Here is a 21,459-nt window from a genome sequence, read left to right on the forward strand (position 1 = left end):
ATTTCTAATAGAATTTACAATATTAAACAATTTCTAATAGAATTTACAATATTTAACTATTTCTAATATAATTTACAATATTTAACTATTTCTAATAGAATTTACAATATTTGACTATTTCTAATAGAATTTACAATATTTAACAATTTCTAATAGAATTTACAGTATTTAACTATTTCTAATAAAATTTACAATATTTAACAATTTCTAATAGAATTTACAATATTTAACTATTTCTAATAGAATTTACAATATTTAACTATTTCTAATAGAATTTACAATATTTAACTATTTCTAATATAATTAACAATATTTAACTATTTCTAATAGAATTAACAATATTTAACTATTTCTAATAGAATTAACAATATTTAACTATTTCTAATAGAATTAACAATATTTAACTATTTCTAATATAATTAACAATATTTAACTATTTCTAATAGAATTAACAATATTTAACTATTTCTAATAGAATTTACAATATTTGACTATTTCTAATATAATTAATAATATTTAACTATTTCTAATAGAATTTACAATAGTTAACTATTTCTAATAGAATTAACAATATTTAACTGTTTCTAATAGAATTAACAATATTTAACTATTTCTAATAGAATTTACAATATTTGACTATTTCTAATAGAATTTACAATATTTAACAATTTCTAATAGAATTTACAATATTTAACAATTTCTAATAGAATTTACAATATTTAACTATTTCTAATAGAATTTACAATATTTAACTATTTCTAATAAAATTTACAATACTTAACAATTTCTAATAGAATTTACAATATTTAACTATTTCTAATAAAATTTACAATATTTAACTATTTCTAATAGAATTAACAATATTTAACTATTTCTAATAGAATTGACAATATTTAACTATTTCTAATAGAATTTTCAATATTGAACTATTTCTAAAAGAATTTACAATATTGAACTATTTCTAATAGAATTTACAATATTTAACTATTTCTAATAGAATTTACAATATTTGACTATTTCTAATAGAATTTACAATATTTAACAATTTCTAATAGAATTTACAATATTTAACAATTTCTAATAGAATTTACAATATTTAACTATTTCTAATAGAATTTACAATATTTAACTATTTCTAATAAAATTTACAATACTTAACAATTTCTAATAGAATTTACAATATTTAACTATTTCTAATAAAATTTACAATATTTAACTATTTCTAATAGAATTAACAATATTTAACTATTTCTAATAGAATTAACAATATTTAACTATTTCTAATAGAATTAACAATATTTAACTATTTCTAATAGAATTAACAATATTTAACTATTTCTAATAGAATTTACAATATTTGACTATTTCTAATAGAATTTACAATATTTAACAATTTCTAATAGAATTTACAATATTTAACTATTTCTAATAGAATTTACAATATTTAACTATTTCTAATAGAATTTACAATATTTAACTATTTCTAATATAATTAACAATATTTAACTATTTCTAATAGAATTAACAATATTTAACTATTTCTAATAGAATTGACAATATTTAACTATTTCTAATAGAATTAACAATATTTAACTATTTCTAATAGAATTTACAATATTTGACTATTTCTAATAGAATTTACAATATTTAACAATTTCTAATAGAATTTACAATATTTAACAATTTCTAATAAAATTTACAATATTTAACTATTTCTAATAGAATTTACAATATTTAACTATTTCTAATAGAATTTACAATATTTAACTATTTCTAATAAAATTTACAATATTTAACAATTTCTAATAGAATTTACAATATTTAACTATTTCAAATGAAATTTACAATATTTAACTATTTCTAATATAATTTACAATATTTAACTATTTCTAATAGAATTTACAATATTTAACTATTTCTAATAGAATTTACAATATTTAACAATTTCTAATATAATTTACAATATTTAACAATTTCTAATAGAATTTACAATATTTAACAATTTCTAATGGAATTTACAATATTTAACTATTTCTAATAAAATTTACAATATTTAACTATTTCTAATATAATTTACAATATTTAACTATTTCTAATATAATTTACAATATTTAACTATTTCTAATAGAATTTACAATATTTGACTATTTCTAATTGAATTTACAATATTTAACAATTTCTAATAGAATTTACAATATTTTGACTATTTCTAATAGAATTTACAATATTTAACTATTTCTAATAGAATTTACAATATTTAACTATTTCTAATAGAATTTACAATAGTTAACTATTTCTAATAAAATTTACAATATTTAACTATTTCTAATAAAATTTACAATATTTAACTATTTCTAATATAATTTACAATATTTAACTATTTCTAATAGAATTTACAATATTTAACTATTTCTAATAAAATTTACAATATTTAACAATTTCTAATAAAATTTACAATATTTAACTATTTCTAATAAAATTTACAATATTTAACTATTTCTAATATAATTTACAATATTTAACTATTTCTAATAAAATTTACAATATTTAACTATTTCTAATAGAATTTACAATATTTAACTATTTCTAATAGAATTTACAATATTTAACTATTTCTAATAAAATTTACAATATTTAACAATTTCTAATAAAATTTACAATATTTAACTATTTCTGATAGAATTTACAATATTTAACTATTTCTAATATAATTTACAATATTTAACTATTTCTAATAGAATTTACAATATTTAACTATTTCTAATAGAATTTACAATATTTAACAATTTCTAATATAATTTACAATATTTAACAATTTCTAATAGAATTTACAATATTTAACAATTTCTAATAGAATTTACAATATTTAACAATTTCTAATAGAATTTACAATATTTAACTATTTCTAATAAAATTTACAATATTTAACTATTTCTAATATAATTTACAATATTTAACTATTTCTAATATAATTTACAATATTAAACTATTTCTAATAGAATTTACAATATTTGCCTATTTCTAATAGAATTTACAATATTGAACTATTTCTAATAGAATTTACAATATTGAACTATTTCTAATAGAATTTACAATATTTAACTATTTCTAATAGAATTTACAATATTGAACTATTTCTAATAGAATTTACAATATTTAACTATTTCTAATAGAATTTACAATATTTAACTATTTCTAATAGAATTTACAATATTGAACTATTTCTAATAGCATTTACAATATTTAACAATTTCTAATAGAATTTACAATATTGAACTATTTCTAATAGAATTTACAATATTGAACTATTTCTAATAGAATTTACAATATTTAACTATTTCTAATAGAATTTACAATATTTAACTATTTCTAATAAAATTTACAATATTGAACTATTTCTAATAGAATTTACAATATTGAACTATTTCTAATAGAATTTACAATATTTAACTATTTCTAATAGAATTTACAATATTTAACTATTTCTAATAGAATTTACAATATTTAACTATTTCTAATAGAATTTACAATATTGAACTATTTCTAATAAAATTTACAATATTTAACTATTTCTAATAGAATTTACAATATTGAACTATTTCTAATAGAATTTACAATATTGAACTATTTCTAATAGAATTTACAATATTTTACTATTTCTAATAGAATTTACAATATTTAACTATTTCTAATAGAATTTACAATATTGAACTATTTCTAATAGAATTTACAATATTGAACTATTTCTAATAGAATTTACAATATTTAACAATTTCTAATAGAATTTACAATATTTAACTATTTCTAATAGAATTTACAATATTGAACTATTTCTAATAGAATTTACAATATTTAACTATTTCTAATAGAATTTACAATATTGAACTATTTCTAATAGAATTTACAATATTGAACTATTTCTAATAGAATTTACAATATTGAACTATTTCTAATAGAATTTACAATATTTTACTATTTCTAATAGCATTTACAATATTTAACAATTTCTAATAGAATTTACAATATTTGACTATTTCTTATATAATTTACAATATTTAAATATTTCTAATAGCATTTACAATATTTTACTATTTCTAATAGAATTTACAACAGTTAACTATTTCTAATAGAATTTACAATATTTAACTATTTCTAATATAATGTACAATATGTAACTATTTCTAATAGCATTTACAATATTTAACTATTTCTAATAGAATTTACAATATTTAACAATTTCTAATAGAATTTACAATATTTAACTATTTCTTATATAATTTACTATATTTACATATTTCTAATAGCATTTACAATATTAAACTATTTCTAATAGAATTTACAACAGTTAACTATTTCTAATAGAATTTACAATATTTAACTATTTCTAATATAATGTACAATATGTAACTATTTCTAATAGCATTTACAATATTTAACTATTTCTAATAGCATTTACAATATTTAACTATTTCTAATAGAATTTACAATATTTAACTATTTCTAATAGAATTTACAATATTTAAATATTTCTAATAGCATTTACAATATTTAACTATTTCTAATAGAATTTACAATATTTAACTATTTCTAATAGAATTTACAATATTTAACTATTTCTAATAGAATTAATAATATTTAACTATTTCTAATAGAATTTACAATATGTAACTATTTCTAATAGAATTTACAATATTTTACTATTTCTAATAGAATTTACAATATTTAACTATTTCTAATAGAATTTACAATATTTAACTACTTCTAATAGCATTTACTATATTTAACTATTTCTAATAGAATTTACAATATTTAACTATTTCTAATAGCATTTACTATATTTAATTATTTCTAATAGAATTTAAAATATTTAACTATTTCTAATAGAATTTACAATATTTAACTATTTTTAATAGCATTTACAATATTTAACTATTTCTTATAGAATTTACAATATTTAACTATTTCTAATAGAATTTACAATATTTAACAATTTCTAATAAGATTCACAATATTTACCAATTTCTAATAGAATTTACAATATTGAACTATTTCTAATAGAATTTACAATATTTAACTATTTCTAATAGAATGAACAATAGTTAACTATTTCTAATAGAATTTACAATATTTAACTATTTCTAATAGAATTTACAATATTGAACTATTTCTAATAGAATTTACAATATTGAACTATTTCTAATAGAATTTACAATATTTAATAATTTCTAATAGAATTAACAATAGTTAACTATTTCTAATAGAATTTACAATATTTAACTATTTCTAATAGAATTTACAATATTGAACTATTTCTAATAGAATTTACAATATTTTACTATTTCTAATAGAATTAACAATATTTAACTATTTCTAATAGAATTGACAATATTTAACTATTTCTAATAGAGTATACAATATTTAACTATTTCTAATAGAGTATACAATATTTAACTATTTCTAAGAGAAGACACAATATTTAACTATTTCTGATAGAATTTACAATAGTTAACTATTTCTAATAGAATTTACAATATTTAACAATTTCTAATAGAATTTACAATATTTAACAATTTCTAATAGAATTCACAATATGTAACAATTTCTTAAAGAATTTACAATATTTAACAATTTCTAATAGAATTTACAATTTTAACAATTTCAAATAGAATTTACAATATTTAACAATTTCTAATAGAATTTACAATAGTTAACAATTTCTAAGAGAATTTACAATATTTAACTATTTCTAATAGAATTTATAATATTTAACTATTTCTAATAGAATTTACAATATTTAACAATTTCTAATAGAATTTACAATATTTAACAATTTCTAATAAAATTTACAATATTTAACAATTTCTAATAGAATTTACAATATTTAACTATTTCTAATAGAATTGACAATATTTAACTATTTCTAATAGAATATACAATATTTAACTATTTCTAAGAGAATACACAATATTTAACTATTTCTAATAGAATTTACAATATTAAACTATTTCTAATAGACCGTACAATATTTAACAATTTTTAATAGAATTTACAATATTTGATAATTTCTAATAGAATTTACAATATGTAACTATTTCTAATAGAATGGACTATATTTAACTATTTCTAATAGAATTGAAAATATTTAACTACTTCTAATAGCATTTACTATATTTAACTATTTCTAATAGAATTTACAATATTTAACTATTTCTAATAGCATTTACTATATTTAATTATTTCTAATAGAATTTAAAATATTTAACTATTTCTAATAGAATTTACAATATTTAACTATTTTTAATAGCATTTACAATATTTAACTATTTCTTATAGAATTTACAATATTTAACTATTTCTAATAGAATTTACAATATTTAACAATTTCTAATAAGATTCACAATATTTACCAATTTCTAATAGAATTTACAATATTGAACTATTTCTAATAGAATTTACAATATTTAACTATTTCTAATAGAATGAACAATAGTTAACTATTCCTAATAGAATTTACAATATTTAACTATTTCTAATAGAATTTACAATATTGAACTATTTCTAATAGAATTTACAATATTGAACTATTTCTAATAGAATTTACAATATTGAACTATTTCTAATAGAATTTACAATATTTAACTATTTCTAATAGAATTAACAATAGTTAACTATTTCTAATAGAATTTACAATATTTAACTATTTCTAATAGAATTTACAATATTGAACTATTTCTAATAGAATTTACAATATTTTACTATTTCTAATAGAATTAACAATATTTAACTATTTCTAATAGAATTGACAATATTTAACTATTTCTAATAGAGTATACAATATTTAACTATTTCTAAGAGAAGACACAATATTTAACTATTTCTGATAGAATTTACAATAGTTAACTATTTCTAATAGAATTTACAATATTTAACTATTTCTAATAGAATTTACAATATTTAACTATTTCTAATAGAATTTACAATATTTAACAATTTCTTAAAGAATTTACAATATTTAACAATTTCTAATAGAATTTACAATTTTAAAAATTTCAAATAGAATTTACAATATTTAACAATTTCTAATAGAATTTACAATAGTTAACAATTTCTAAGAGAATTTACAATATTTAACTATTTCTGATAGAATTTATAATATTTAACTATTTCTAATAGAATTTACAATATTTAACAATTTCTAATAGAATTTACAATATTTAACAATTTCTAATAAAATTTACAATATTTAACAATTTCTAATAGAATTTACAATATTTAACTATTTCTAATAGAATTGACAATATTTAACTATTTCTAATATAATATACAATATTTAACTATTTCTAAGAGAATACACAATATTTAACTATTTCTAATAGAATTTACAATATTAAACTATTTCTAATAGACCTTACAATATTTAACAATTTTTAATAGAATTTACAATATTTGATAATTTCTAATAGAATTTACAATATGTAACTATTTCTAATAGAATGGACTATATTTAACTATTTCTAATAGAATTGAAAATATTAAACTATTTCTAATAGAATTTACAATATTTAACAATTTCTAAAAGAAGTTTCAATATTTAACAATTTCTAATAGACTTTATAATATTTAATAATTTATAATAGAATTTACAATATTTAATAATGTCTAATAGAATTAACAATATTTAACAATTTCTAATAGAATGTACAATATTAAACTATTTCTAATAGAATTTACAATATTTAAAAATTTCTAATATAATTTACAATATTTAACGATTTCTAATAGAATTTACTATATGTAACTATTTCTAATAGAATTCACAATATTTAACTATTTCTAATAGAATTTACAATATTTAACTATTTCTAATGGCATTTACAATATTTAACTATTTCTAATAGAATTTACAATATTTAACTATTTCTAATAGCATTTACTATATTTAACTATTTCTAATAGAATTTACAATATTTAACTATTTCTAACAGCATTTACTATATTTAACTATTTCTAATAGCATTTACAATATTTAACTATTTCTAATAGAATTTACAATATGTAACTATTTCTAATAGCATTTACAATATTTAACTATTTCTAATAGAATTTACAATATTTAACTATTTCTAATAGAATTTACAATATTTAACTATTTCTAATAGAATTTACAATATAAAACTATTTCTAATAGCATTTACAATATTTAACTATTTCTAATAGAATTTACAATATTTAACTATTTCTAATAGCATTTACAATATTAAACTATTTCTAATAGAATTTACAATATTTAACTATTTCTAATAGCATTTACTATATTTAACACTTTCTAATAGAATTTACAATATTTAACTATTTCTAATAGCATGTACTATATTTAACTATTTCTAATAGAATTTACAATATTTAACTATTTCTAATAGCATTTACTATATTTAACTATTTCTAATAGCATTTACAATATTTAACTATTTCTAATAGAATTTACAATATTTAACTTTTTGTAATAGCATTTACAATATTTAACTATTTCTAATAGCATTTACAATATTTATCTATTTCTAATAGGATTTACAATATCTAACTATTTCTAATAGAATTTATAATATTTAACTATTTCTAATAGAATTTACAATATTTAACTATTTCTAATAGCATTTACAATATTTAACTATTTCTAATATAATTAACAATATTTAACTATTTCTCATAGAATTTACAATATTTAACTATTTCTAATATAATTTACAATATTTAACTATTTCTAATATAATTTACAATATTTAACTATTTCTAATAGCATTTACAATATTTAACTATTTCTAATAGAATTTACAATAGTTAACTATTTCTAATAGAATTTACAATATTAAACTATTTCTAATATAATTTACAATATTTAACTAGTTCTAATAGCATTTACAATATTTAACTATTTCTAATAGCATTTACAATATTTAACTATTTTTATAGAATTTACAATATTTAACTATTTCTAATAGAATTTACGATATTTAACTATTTCTAATAGAATTTACAATATTTAACTATTTCTAATAGAATTTACAATATTTAACTATTTCTAATAGCATTTACAATATTTAACCATTTTTTAATAGAATTTACAATATTTAACTATTTCTAACAGCATTTACAATATTTAACTATTTCTAATAGCATTTACTATATTTAACACTTTCTAATAGAATATACAATATTTAACTATTTCTAATAGCATTTACTATATTTAACTATTTCTAATAGAATTTACAATATTTAACTATTTCTAATAGCATTTACTATATTTAACTATTTCTAATAGCATTTACAATATTTAACTATTTCTAATATAATTTACAATATTTAACTATTTCTAATAGCATTTACAATATTTAACTATTTCTAATAGCATTTACAATATTTAACTATTTCTAATAGAATTTACAATATTTAACTATTTCTAATAGCATTTACAATATTTAACTATTTCTAATAGAATTTACAATATTTAACTATTTCTAATAGCATTTACAATATTTAACTATTTCTAATAGAATTTACAATATTTAAATATTTCTAATAGCATTTACTATATTTAACTATTTCTAATAGAATTTACAATATTTAACTATTTCTAATAGCATTTACTATATTTAACTATTTCTAATAGCATTTACATTATTTAACTATTTCTAATAGAATTTACAATATTTAACTATTTCTAATAGAATTTACAATATTCAACTATTTCTAATAGAATTTACAATATTTAACTATTTCTAATAGAATTTACAATATGTTACTATTTCTAATAGAATTTACAATATGTAACTACTTTTAATAGCATTTACAATATTTAACTATTTCTAATAGAATTTACAATATTTAACTATTTCTAATAGCATTTACTATATTTAACTATTTCTAATAGCATTTACAATATTTAACTATTTCTAATAGAATTTACAATATGGAACTATTTCTAATAGCATTTACAATATTTTACTATTTCTAATAGAATTTACAATATTTAACTATTTCTAATAGAATTTACAATATTTAACTATTTCTAATATAATTTACAATATTTAACTATTTCTAATAGCATTTACAATATTTAACAATTTCTAATAGAATTAACAATATGTAACTATTTCTAATAGAATTTACAATATTTAACTATTTCTAATATAATTTACAATATTTAACTATTTCGTATATAATTTACAATATTTAACTATTTCTAATATAATTTACAATATTTAACTATTTCTTATAGAATTTACAATATTTAACTATTTCTAATAGAATTTACAATATTTAACTATTTCTAATAGAATTTACAATATTTAACTATTTCTAATAGCATTTACAATATTTAACTATTTCTAATAGAATTTACAATATTTTACTATTTCTAATAGCATTTACAATATTTTACTATTTCTAATAGAATTTACAATATTTAACTATTTCTAATAGCATTTACTATATTTAACACTTTCTAATAGAATTTACAATATTTAACTATGTCTAATAGCATTTACAATATTTAACTATTTCTAATATAATTTACAATATTTAACTATTTCTAATAGAATTTACAATATTTAACTATTTCTAATAGAATTTACAATATTTAACTATTTCTAATAGAATTTACAATATTTAACTATTTCTAATATAATTTACAATATTTAACTATTTCTAATATAATTTACAATATTTAACTATTTCTAATAGCATTTACAATATTTAACTATTTCTAATAGAATTTACAATATTTAACTATTTCTAATAGAATTTACAATATTTAACTATTTCTAATAGAATTTACAATATTTAACTATTTCTAATAGAATTTACTATATTTAACTATTTCTAATAGAATTTACAATATTTAAGTTTTAACATTCTATTCTCAATTATCTTTCCCCTTTGCCTACAGAGTTCGATTCTAGGCTTATCCTAATCTCATTTTCACTTGTCTAGTATTCTTCTTATTTACATGGGGGGGGGGGGCGGACATCCCTTTTTATGTAACAAATAAAGGGTTCTGTGTAAATTCCTGAGTGTGATAGAAAGATTCCTGAGTTTCACAAGATATACCTGTCGAAAGTCAGACCGAAATGTTATGAAAAGGACATTCAGGATGAAAACAGAAGTCGGAAGAATCCAAATTATACGCATTTATGTATGCGTCTATGCTGGTGTTGTATTTGTTGTGTTTCTTTGGCATTTATTTTTTTTTTTTACTTCTTAGAGAGTTGAGTAGAAGTGTACATTATAGGTAAGACTCCATTCCCGCTAATTTTTATTATTATTATTGTTGTTGATGATGATGATGTTGTTGTTGTTGTTGTTGTTGTTGTTGTTGTTGTTGTTGTTGTTGACGACGCATTTCAATAATTTTCAGATCGGGACATTCACTGACCCTCAGCAGAAGTGGTAACTCAAGGGAGAAAAGAATGTCGAGCTTTAAAGCGACCATCGCTTCAATCGGTGATGACAGTAGCAGGTATGTTCCTATCAGCAATACAGTTAATTAATTAGTGGAACTTTAGAATAGGACACATTGTTTTGGGGGGAATTTTCTGATCCAAATTATTGTAAACAAGCAGGCTTCACCCTCCTGTTATCTCTTGCCAATTTAATTTCTATTCACTGCACGAAAGTATTTAAATGAAACTAATCAATAAAAAGAAGACAAAACTTTCTGTTTTTTTTTTCTTTTTTATCTATCGATATGAAAGTAAATTAATCAATATGAAGGCAAAATTAATCAATAAGAAAAAGAAGATTCTCTATCTCTTTGTTCTGTTTTAAAATAATAATAATAATAATAATAATAATAATAATAATAATAATGATGATGATTATGTTACATGAAAAGGGCTGTGCCCTTTTCATGTAAGTAAAAAAAAGAGAACTAGTTAAATGAAAATGATATCAGATAAAACGAGAATCGAATCCTATAGATAAGTTTTAAAGAACAATAGGTTTTAAATGGAGTGTCCAGTTAAATTGTTCATTCTTTTAAAATATTTTATAAATAAAATTTGGCTCTAAAATCTATTCACATTCTTACAAAGAATACATAATAAAATATCGGTTAGAGAATTAACAAGTAGGTTAAATTCCTTTGTAAAACAAAGAGAATGGGAAATTTTCTGGTCGTCAGAAATGGTTTCAAAACGTGCAAATCGCGCATGTTTTAAACACGTGAGTTGTGCTCACATTGCCAGACATATGTGTGATGTCATGGCAGAAATGATTTCTCAAGATAGGAAAGGGTTCGAAGAGTTAACATTGTGCAATCATCTAGTTGTCTTTCTATTAAATGATATGTTCATATGCTGTTGTGTGTGTGTGTGTGTGTGTGTGTGTGTGTGTGTGTGTGTGTGTGTGTGTGTGCTACATGTATTTTTCAACATACCTTCGTACGTCGTCGATGTTTGTGCATCTGGAAACATCATCTCGTGTCTTGGAGGGGAGACCTGGTACCTGTTGGATGAAGGTTCATTTCACTCTGAGACAAGGAATTGGTTTTTATAGTTTATTTCACTTTCCAGATATCTCGCAGAAGGATGGAAAGTGAATCTCTGGCTTGTGTGGTTTCTCTTGGTCTCGTTTCTACACGCGTCAGCGCCCCCCCCCCCCCAAGTGAAGGGGAGGAGACGTCTGTGAAGCCGTCCATCGTGTTCTAAGCCCAAACCAAATCTCAACGATTCAGCTAACCTGATCACATGACTCACATGCAATCCGATCAGCTGATCCTGACTTCCGGTCAACGTGTCTCAATATAATTTACACACCTCGCTCTCCCTCAATCCATTCTCTAACAATGATAATAACAATAATAATAATAATAATGATAATAATAATAACAATGATAATAACAATAATAATAATAATAATGATAATAATAATCATAATAATGGTAATAATGATAATAATAATGATAATAACAATAATCATAATAATGATAATAATAATGATAATAATAACAATAGTGGCAATAATAATAATGATAATAATAATGATAATAATGATAATGATAACAATGATAATAATAATGATAATAATAATGATAATGATAACAATGATAATAATAATGATAATAATAATGATAATAATGATAATTATGATAATAATAATTATAATAATAATAATGATGATAATAATAATGATGATAATAATGATAATAATTATAATAGTGATAATGATAATGATAATAATTATAATAATGATAATGATAATAATGATAATAATAACAATAGTGACAATAATAATAATGATGATAATAATAATGATAATAATGATAATAATAATGATAACAATGATGATAATAATAATGATAATAATAATAATAATAATGATAATAATAATAATAAAAATAATAATGATAATAATAATGATAATAATGATAATAATAATAATGGTAATAATAATAATAATGATAATAATAATAGTAAAAATAATAATGATAATAATAATGATAATAATAATAATAATAATAATAATAATAATAATGGTAATAATAATAATGATAATAATAATAATAATGATAATAATGATAATAATAATGGTAATAATAATAATGATAATGATGGTAATAATAATGATAATGATGGTAATAATAATAATAAAATAATAATAATAATAATGATAATAAATATTTTTGTGACTATATTAAAAGTGAAAGAAATTATTTCCTTATTTTTTATTATTATCACATATTAGTCTCTACTTTTTCTGCTCCTAAAATTCGAATTTGTATGCGTAATTATTCTTTCCTTTCTTTTCATTAGTATCAGTTATTGATTTTGCTCATAAACATTAACATAAACATTACATGATTATTGAAGCAAGGCCAACACAATTTTACTATATAGATTATCACGTTTGGAATTGTTGTTCACAAGCACTATTTTACCATGTAAAATGGAGATTTACTTTACTTTTATTATGAATTATTATATGGGTTAGTTTACAGCTTCAACTATGAATTATTATATGGGTTAGTTTACAGCTTCAACTATGAATTATTATATGGGTTAGTTTACAGTGTAGACTATGAATTATTATATGGGTTAGTTTACAGCATAGACTATGAATTTTTATATGAGTTTGTTTACAGCATAAACTATGAATTATTATATGGGTTAGTTTACAGCTTCAACTATGAATTATTATACGGGTTAGTTTACAGCGTCAACTATGAATTATTATATGGGTTAGTTTACAGCTTCAACTATGAATTATTATATGGGTTAGTTTACAGCTTCAACTATGAATTATTATATGGGTTAGTTTACAGCTTCAACTATGAATTATTATATGGGTTAGTTTACAGCTTCAACTATGAATTATTATATGGGTTAGTTTACAGCTTCAACTATGAATTATTATATGGGTTAGTTTACAGCTTCAACTATGAATTATTATATGGGTTAGTTTACAGCGTCAACTATGAATTATTATATGGGTTAGTTTACAGCTAAAGTAACTAACATTCCTCTTTTAAAATAGAAAACCTTGTTTCTGAGAAATTAAAAAATAATTTTTTTACTTTCATTTAAACGAAACAAAGTAATTCTCACTGAGATTGTAAATTAGAGGCTATACCTAGAACGGCAGTCAAGTAGGGAGTTATACAGCGAGATGTTTGTTCACATTACATTCAAATTTCTTTATGTTAGTACAATCGAAGAAACAGGGAGCAGGGAGAGAATTCCAACGGCAAGCAGTTCTAGGAAATAAGCAGAGTAAAACACTTTCTAGCATCTGGGGATCTCTATAAACTGCCCTAGAGCCTTACTCCAATTTTATAATTAAACTTACCTGGACTATGACGACTTTTAACAATTACTCATATACTCCTTAAACCTCCATACTCTTTTTCTATCTTTTCAATCCCACATAGACCAGCAAATATTCAATTGACCATATAATTAGTAATATAATTTAACCTTCATTTGACTACTCTTGCTTAAACCAGATTATTTTTTTACTTTATTTTATTATATATTTTTGATATATATTTCTTAAATTTATATTTTTTTATTTTTATTTATTTCTTATTCATTTAGTTTTCATTATTTTATACTTCATTATTTTTAGATCTTTTATACTCCATATTTGGATCTCCATATTAACTGCCGGATCATATCCAACCGCGCCCATCTATTTAACCGCTTGCCTCTTTCTTTTATTCTTACATTCTCTCTTAATAATTTACCCCTATCCCGTTTCTTTTTCCCACCTCCCTCTTTCCCCCTATTTCTCTTCTTCTCTGCCTCTGGTTTTATAATTTAATTCTCTTCCTTATGTGTAACTTTTTTTATGATTTTACAGTTGCCGCTGCTGGTTTGAATTTGTACTTTTTTATTTCTTCTAAGGATATAATAAATATTTAAATCTGTAAAGTCTGACGAAACTATCAGGCCGTTAATTCAATTCCAGTAGTAGACACATATGTAACTAAGCAGATTAAAAACGGTAATTAAAAAATATATTTTGCTCTACAGTAGTATTGAGCACTTTTTCATTTTTTTTACCACTTAACATTTACTCATTATATATATATAAACTCTACTTTTTCTGAAATTAAAAATCGCAGAGCAGCGCTAGGGGCCTCAAATGATTGGATATTTACAAACCGATATTTTATGGGTCTTTAGCCGATTCATTTTTAATATTTAAAATTAATCCGTTCATATATGTGTAACGTTGGTACAGTGGTAACGTCACCAGCGTTGAATGCTACAGTTTTGCTTTCGGTTTCGATTCTAGATGATGGCACCCAAATACTTTTTTTTACTTTTGAAATCACGAATCAATAATAATATATACGAAATCTGGACAAATTAAAATATCATATTTAAGTATATTTTGCGATAGGACAAACATGGGCGCCCTTCCCCCTAATATATATATATATATATATATATATATATATATATATATATATATATATATATATATATATATATATATATATATACACCTGATGGGCGCCCTTCCCCCTAATATATATATATATACACACCTGCACTGAAGATTCCCGAAAGGATGAAACACTAGTGTCTGTAGGTATTTAATAATTATTATAGTAAAAAAAATAATTATGACAGCCCCTTTAAGAAATTCGTTTCTAATCGTTGAGCACTTTCAGTTGAATTAAAGTCGTTCAATTTAGCTCTTATGCATAGATCATCGTATAACGATTAGATCACTGTCTGGCTGACGTAAATGAACATTTAAAAATTTAAAATGTTTAAATTCAACGTTATTTCACGCGGTTAATGGTAGCCGAATGGGTTAGGTCTTCACTAATCGAACCAGAGATGTTTCATGTTGCACAGTGAAGTAGGGGTCTACTATCGGAGACTAAGTCGCAGGAATATTATGAAGGGAGATGAGTAGCAAGATGTTTGTTCACATTACACTTGAACTTTTGCATGTCAGTACTGTTAGGAAAAGCAGAATCCTGAAAGAGAGTTCCACAGTCTAGCAGTTCTGGGAAAGAAACTATTGGAGTAGAAGGCTTTCTCACATCTAGGGATGTCTGCTGTGTAGGGGTGGGATTTAGCTGCTTGTCGGTTTTGTTGGGGTATTTACATTGAGGGTGCACAAGTGCTTGTAGTTCGTCAGAGCATTCACCATTAAAATACTTGTAGAACAGGGAGAGGGATGCAACATTTCGTTGATGGAACAGAGGCTGAAGCCTAGATGACAGTTCAGGACCTATCAGATTGGCTATTCTCTTTTGAACCCTATCCAGGAGGGAGAGACAAGTAGCAGATTTACCAGCCCAAATGTGACAACAGTACTTCATACATGGGCGAATGGTGGTCTTATAGAGTCACAGGATACTTTCAGGCGTAAGTACATTCTAGCACGGTAGAGAAATCCCACCTTCTTCGGAGTAGCCTTGGCAATGCTCTCAATGTATCTGTTCTAATTCATGTTTCCTGTGAATGTTAGGCCGAGGAGTTTAAAAGAAGTACTTTCAGGTAATGTGTTTTTAGTCATTGCTATTGGTGGTAGAGAAGGTTTCTTGCAATTATTGAAGGAAACAAGCTGAGTTTTGGCAGCATTGAATGTGACCATCCATTTTTGTCCCCATTTCACTACAGATTGGAGGTCTTCCTCTAGTGTTTCTGCCATTTCCTAATTATGTGTTCATTTGTTTTCCCCCTTGTGCTTGTTATAGAGCGTGATGTCATCAGCAAAAGCTACCTGGACTACTTGCATATGAGGTCAGTGCGATCACCCAGTCTGTATCAAGATTTTAATTTTTTTAAGTGTTCTTCCAATTTCCAAAGCTCTGAGTCTGGCTCTATCTGTTTTTGTTTATTTTTACATGGTCCACATGTCGCCTTACCACTGTCCCCAACTCTAGTTCAATTTCATATGACACTGGACCTGCCCCTCCCTTGACCACTGCTTTTTTCTATTTTGATCCTGTATAGAAATTCTTGGCAAAGACTGATTCACCTTCTCTAAATTCTCGTATAGTCAGCGAGTTGTCATGATACTTTTTTTGAATTCTTGGTGTTTTATCATACGCTCACTCATCATAGTTTCCTGTGAAAGGATCTAAAAAGTGGCATATCTAAATGTGTAACAGGTGGCATATCTAAAATGTGTAACATGTGGCATATCTAAAAGTTATAACACGTGGCATATCTAAAAGGTGTAACATGTAGCATATCTAAAAGGTGTAACACGTGGCATATCTAAAAGGTATAACACGTGGCATATCTGAAAGTTTTAACAGATGGCATATCTAAAAGGTGTCACATGTTGCATACCTAACAGGTGTAACACGTGGCATAATTAAAATGTGTAACACGTGGCATATCTAAATGGTGTAACATGTGGCATATCTAAAAGGTATAAGATGTCGCATATCTAAAAGGTGTAACACATGGCATATCTAAAAGGTGTAACATGGGACATATCTAAAAGGTGTAACACGTGGCATATCTAAATGGTGTAACATGTGGCATATCTAAAAGATGTAACACATGGCATATCTAAAAGATGTAACACGTGGCATATCTAAAAGGTGTAACACATGGCATATCTAAAAAGGTGTAACATGTAGCATATCTAAAAGATACAACACATGGCATATGTAAAAGTTTTAACATTCAGCATATCTAAAAGGTTTAACATGTGGCATATCTAAAAAGCTATAACACATGCCATATCTAAAAGATGTAACACGTGGCATATCTAAAAGGTGTAACACGTGGCATATCTAAAAGGTGTAATGCCAAACCCACAAAATAAGGGGGAACTGCAACGCTTCTTGGGTATGTTGAACTACCTGTCCCCATATATTCCCAACTATGCTGAGAAGGCACACCAACTATGCGGTCTTCTTAAATCCCAAGCACCATGGGTTTGGGACCTTGGACACCAAAGGTGCTGCGACCAGCTTAAAGAGATGATCTCCCAGGACACATGCCTGTCATACTACGATCAGGCCAAGCCTATAATGCTCGAGGTGAACGCTTAGCAGAAGGGCCTGGGAGTAGCCCTGATCCAGAATGGCAAACCGATTGTATTTGGATCGAAGACGCTTAATGATGCCCAAACCCGGTACAGCAACATTGAATGGGAAATGTTAGCCGTGGTGCATGTTTTTGTTTTTTTTTTCTTTTACACAGTGATCACCACTTATCAAGGCCCGGAAGCCACTCAGGGATAAGGGTTATTGCAAGTACATATCGTTAGTGTGGAGATTTGATTAAGTGTTTAATTGGGGGGGGGCGGTTCATTAGGAATTTGTTAACATTGGACTTGAAGATATCCAAGTTGTCGTCCGGAGGGAAGCAGTGCTCCTGGTATTCAACGGTATCATACATACCTTCACGGAAAAGCCGTTTCCATCATCACGGACCATAAGCCACTGGTAACAATCTGCGCGAAGCCACTGCATTCAGCACCACACCGGTTACAACGCATGCTGCTAAAGATCCAGGAGCACAGCTACAACGTCATGTATAGACCGGGCAGTGAAGTGATCCTCGCTGACACCCTAAGCCGGCTACATAACCCTGACAACAATAAATCAATTGAGCTGGATGAGAGGGTTGACAACCTAAACACAGGTCAACAAAGACCAACCATCTCAACCATCAACTTCTCACAGGAAAAGCAGAAGATGCTACGGATGGAAACTATCAGAGACCCAACCATGAATCTCCTCAAGGAGGTCATACACCAAGGATGGCCTGACAACATCCGTGATTTACCTACAGGAATCCGACCATACTGGTCTTTCCGCGATGCACTTGCTGTCGAATGCGGAATTTTATTTAAAGGCAGACAAGTTCTCATCCCAGAAACCATGAGAAAAGACATTCTCCACCAGCTCCACCAAGCCCACCAAGGCATTGAAAAAACACGCCGATTTGTCAGAGAATGTGTGTACTGAATCAATATCAATAAGGACATTGAAAGGATGTGCAGGTCGTGCACACTATGCCAAGAGTACCAAGATGCACACAGGCACAAGCCACTGCTCCCACACAACATTCCATCCCAGACTTGGAAGCTCATAGCATCCGACATATTTGAAATTGATGGACAACAATACCTACTCACTGTCGACAGATACTCTAAATATCCCATCGTCGATGAAATGACATTGCCTATAACCAGCAAAGCAGTGGCAGACAAAATCAAATACTATGCCTCACATTTTGGTCGCCCGGACGAAATTATAACCGACAATGGCCCCCCAGTACTCTGGACATGCCTTCCAAAACTTCACAAAATCCTGGGGCATAAGACATGTGACAAGCTCACCCCCTATGCCAGAAGCAATGGTTTTGTGGAAAGACATATGAGACATATCAAGTCGACCATAAAGAAGTGCAAAAGGGAGAGAACTGATATCCACCTTGCTCTGCTGCAAGCCAGGGCAACACCAATAGATAGCAAACTCCCTTCACCAGCGGAATGCTGTTTGACTGGCCAATACCTACCACTCTACCCAGCCGGTCAGAACGAGGCAAAGAAGACCATCGCGACCAACTACAGGCAAGGTTGGCAAACATGAAGACCCACCATGATCAGCACAGCGGAGCCAGACTGCTACCACCACTATATCCAGGCCAATGTGTGCAGATACTGAACAGGACAGATCACACATGGCACCCGGGGATCATTCTCAAAAATGATGAGGGACTCAGTAGTTATATGGTCAAAACACCTAATGGCGCAAGACTCCGTCGCAGCCACACCCACCTGCGGGCCATACCTTTCCCAGCAACTAAGAAAGTATGTTTTCAAATCCCTAAACCTGATACCCCACATGATATGACCAAGCCAGAGGAAACAAAGACTGAGTACAAAACCAACGAAACCAACAGCAACACACCCCCACGGGACAAAAGCAGGTATGGCCCACTCCAAACCAAATCTGGCAGAACTATAAGAACAATTGCTCTTGACATATCTAAGGCTTTTGATAGGGTATGGCATAAAGGTTTACTTCATAAGATCTCTAGCTATGGTATAGATGGAAATGTCTTCTAAATTATTAAATCATTTCTTTCTGATAGGTTCATAAGAGTAGTAGTTGAGGGGCAAAAATCAGAAGCCCACAGTATTAATGCCGGTGTCCCTCAGGGGTCCATCCTGGGCCCAACTCTTTTCCTGAGCTACATTAATGATCTTCCAAATCACATCCTTACATCATTTGTAGACATTTATGCTGACGACACTACCATTTATGGTACCACATCTAAGACAGTAAACGACCAAGTTCTCTCCAATTCTCTCTCCTCTGATCTTGAGCATGTAGTACAATGGGGAAAGGAGTGGCTGATTACTTTTAATGCATCTAAAACCAAGCTTCTCTCTTTACATCATCAACATTCTGATCCCCATCTGGCATCAATTGAAATGAATGGCTCTCGTCTTCAGGAGGCCTCAAGTTTTGACAAGCTTCTGGGCTTGACCATTACTCCTGATCTTAAATGGAACACGTACATCAAATCTGTTGCCAAGGCCGCTGGAAAAATGGTGGGATCTTTCTATCGATCCAGTAGATATCTCACTGCTGATGCAATTCTCTATTTATATAAGAGCCAGGTACGTCCAAGGATGGAATACTGTTGCCACATCTGGGCAGGAGCTGCTAGAAAGGACTTGTCCTGCCTTGATAGAGTTCAAAATAGACTTCGTAGCCTCGTAGGAGATGTCCTTTTCTCTTCCTTGCAACCTCTATCTCACAGAAGAGATGTTGCGAGTTTGTCTCTGATGTATCGTTATTTTCATGGAAAGTGTTCGACTGAGCTTCAATCTATGGTCCCCCCTCGCAAAACTTTCACAAGAAACACTCGTCTAGTTGAAAACACTATCAATAATTCCCCCCACTCTTTATCTGTGCCTAAACCTAAATGTAGATTCCATGAACAAAGCTTTTTTCTTAGAACT

At 25.0% G+C, this 21,459-nt stretch overlaps 1 protein-coding gene across 2 annotated transcripts in view; it reads left to right on the forward strand.

The window, feature by feature from the left end:
* The window catches only part of LOC145296048 (uncharacterized), a 181,904-nt gene that overhangs the window by 45,847 nt on the left and 114,598 nt on the right, over positions 1 to 21,459 (forward strand). For both annotated transcript variants that reach the window (XM_080142099.1, XM_080142098.1), the window contains exon 2: positions 11,414 to 11,515. In XM_080142099.1, the coding sequence (XP_079998225.1) occupies positions 11,466 to 11,515 (50 nt within the window). In that variant the 5' untranslated portion in view covers positions 11,414 to 11,465. The remainder of the gene's footprint in view (positions 1 to 11,413; positions 11,516 to 21,459) is intronic.

This window comes from Euprymna scolopes, chromosome 16 (genome assembly GCF_053919585.1).
Source record: "Euprymna scolopes isolate OS-2025 chromosome 16, ASM5391958v1, whole genome shotgun sequence".
Taxonomy (NCBI): domain Eukaryota; kingdom Metazoa; phylum Mollusca; class Cephalopoda; order Sepiida; family Sepiolidae; genus Euprymna; species Euprymna scolopes.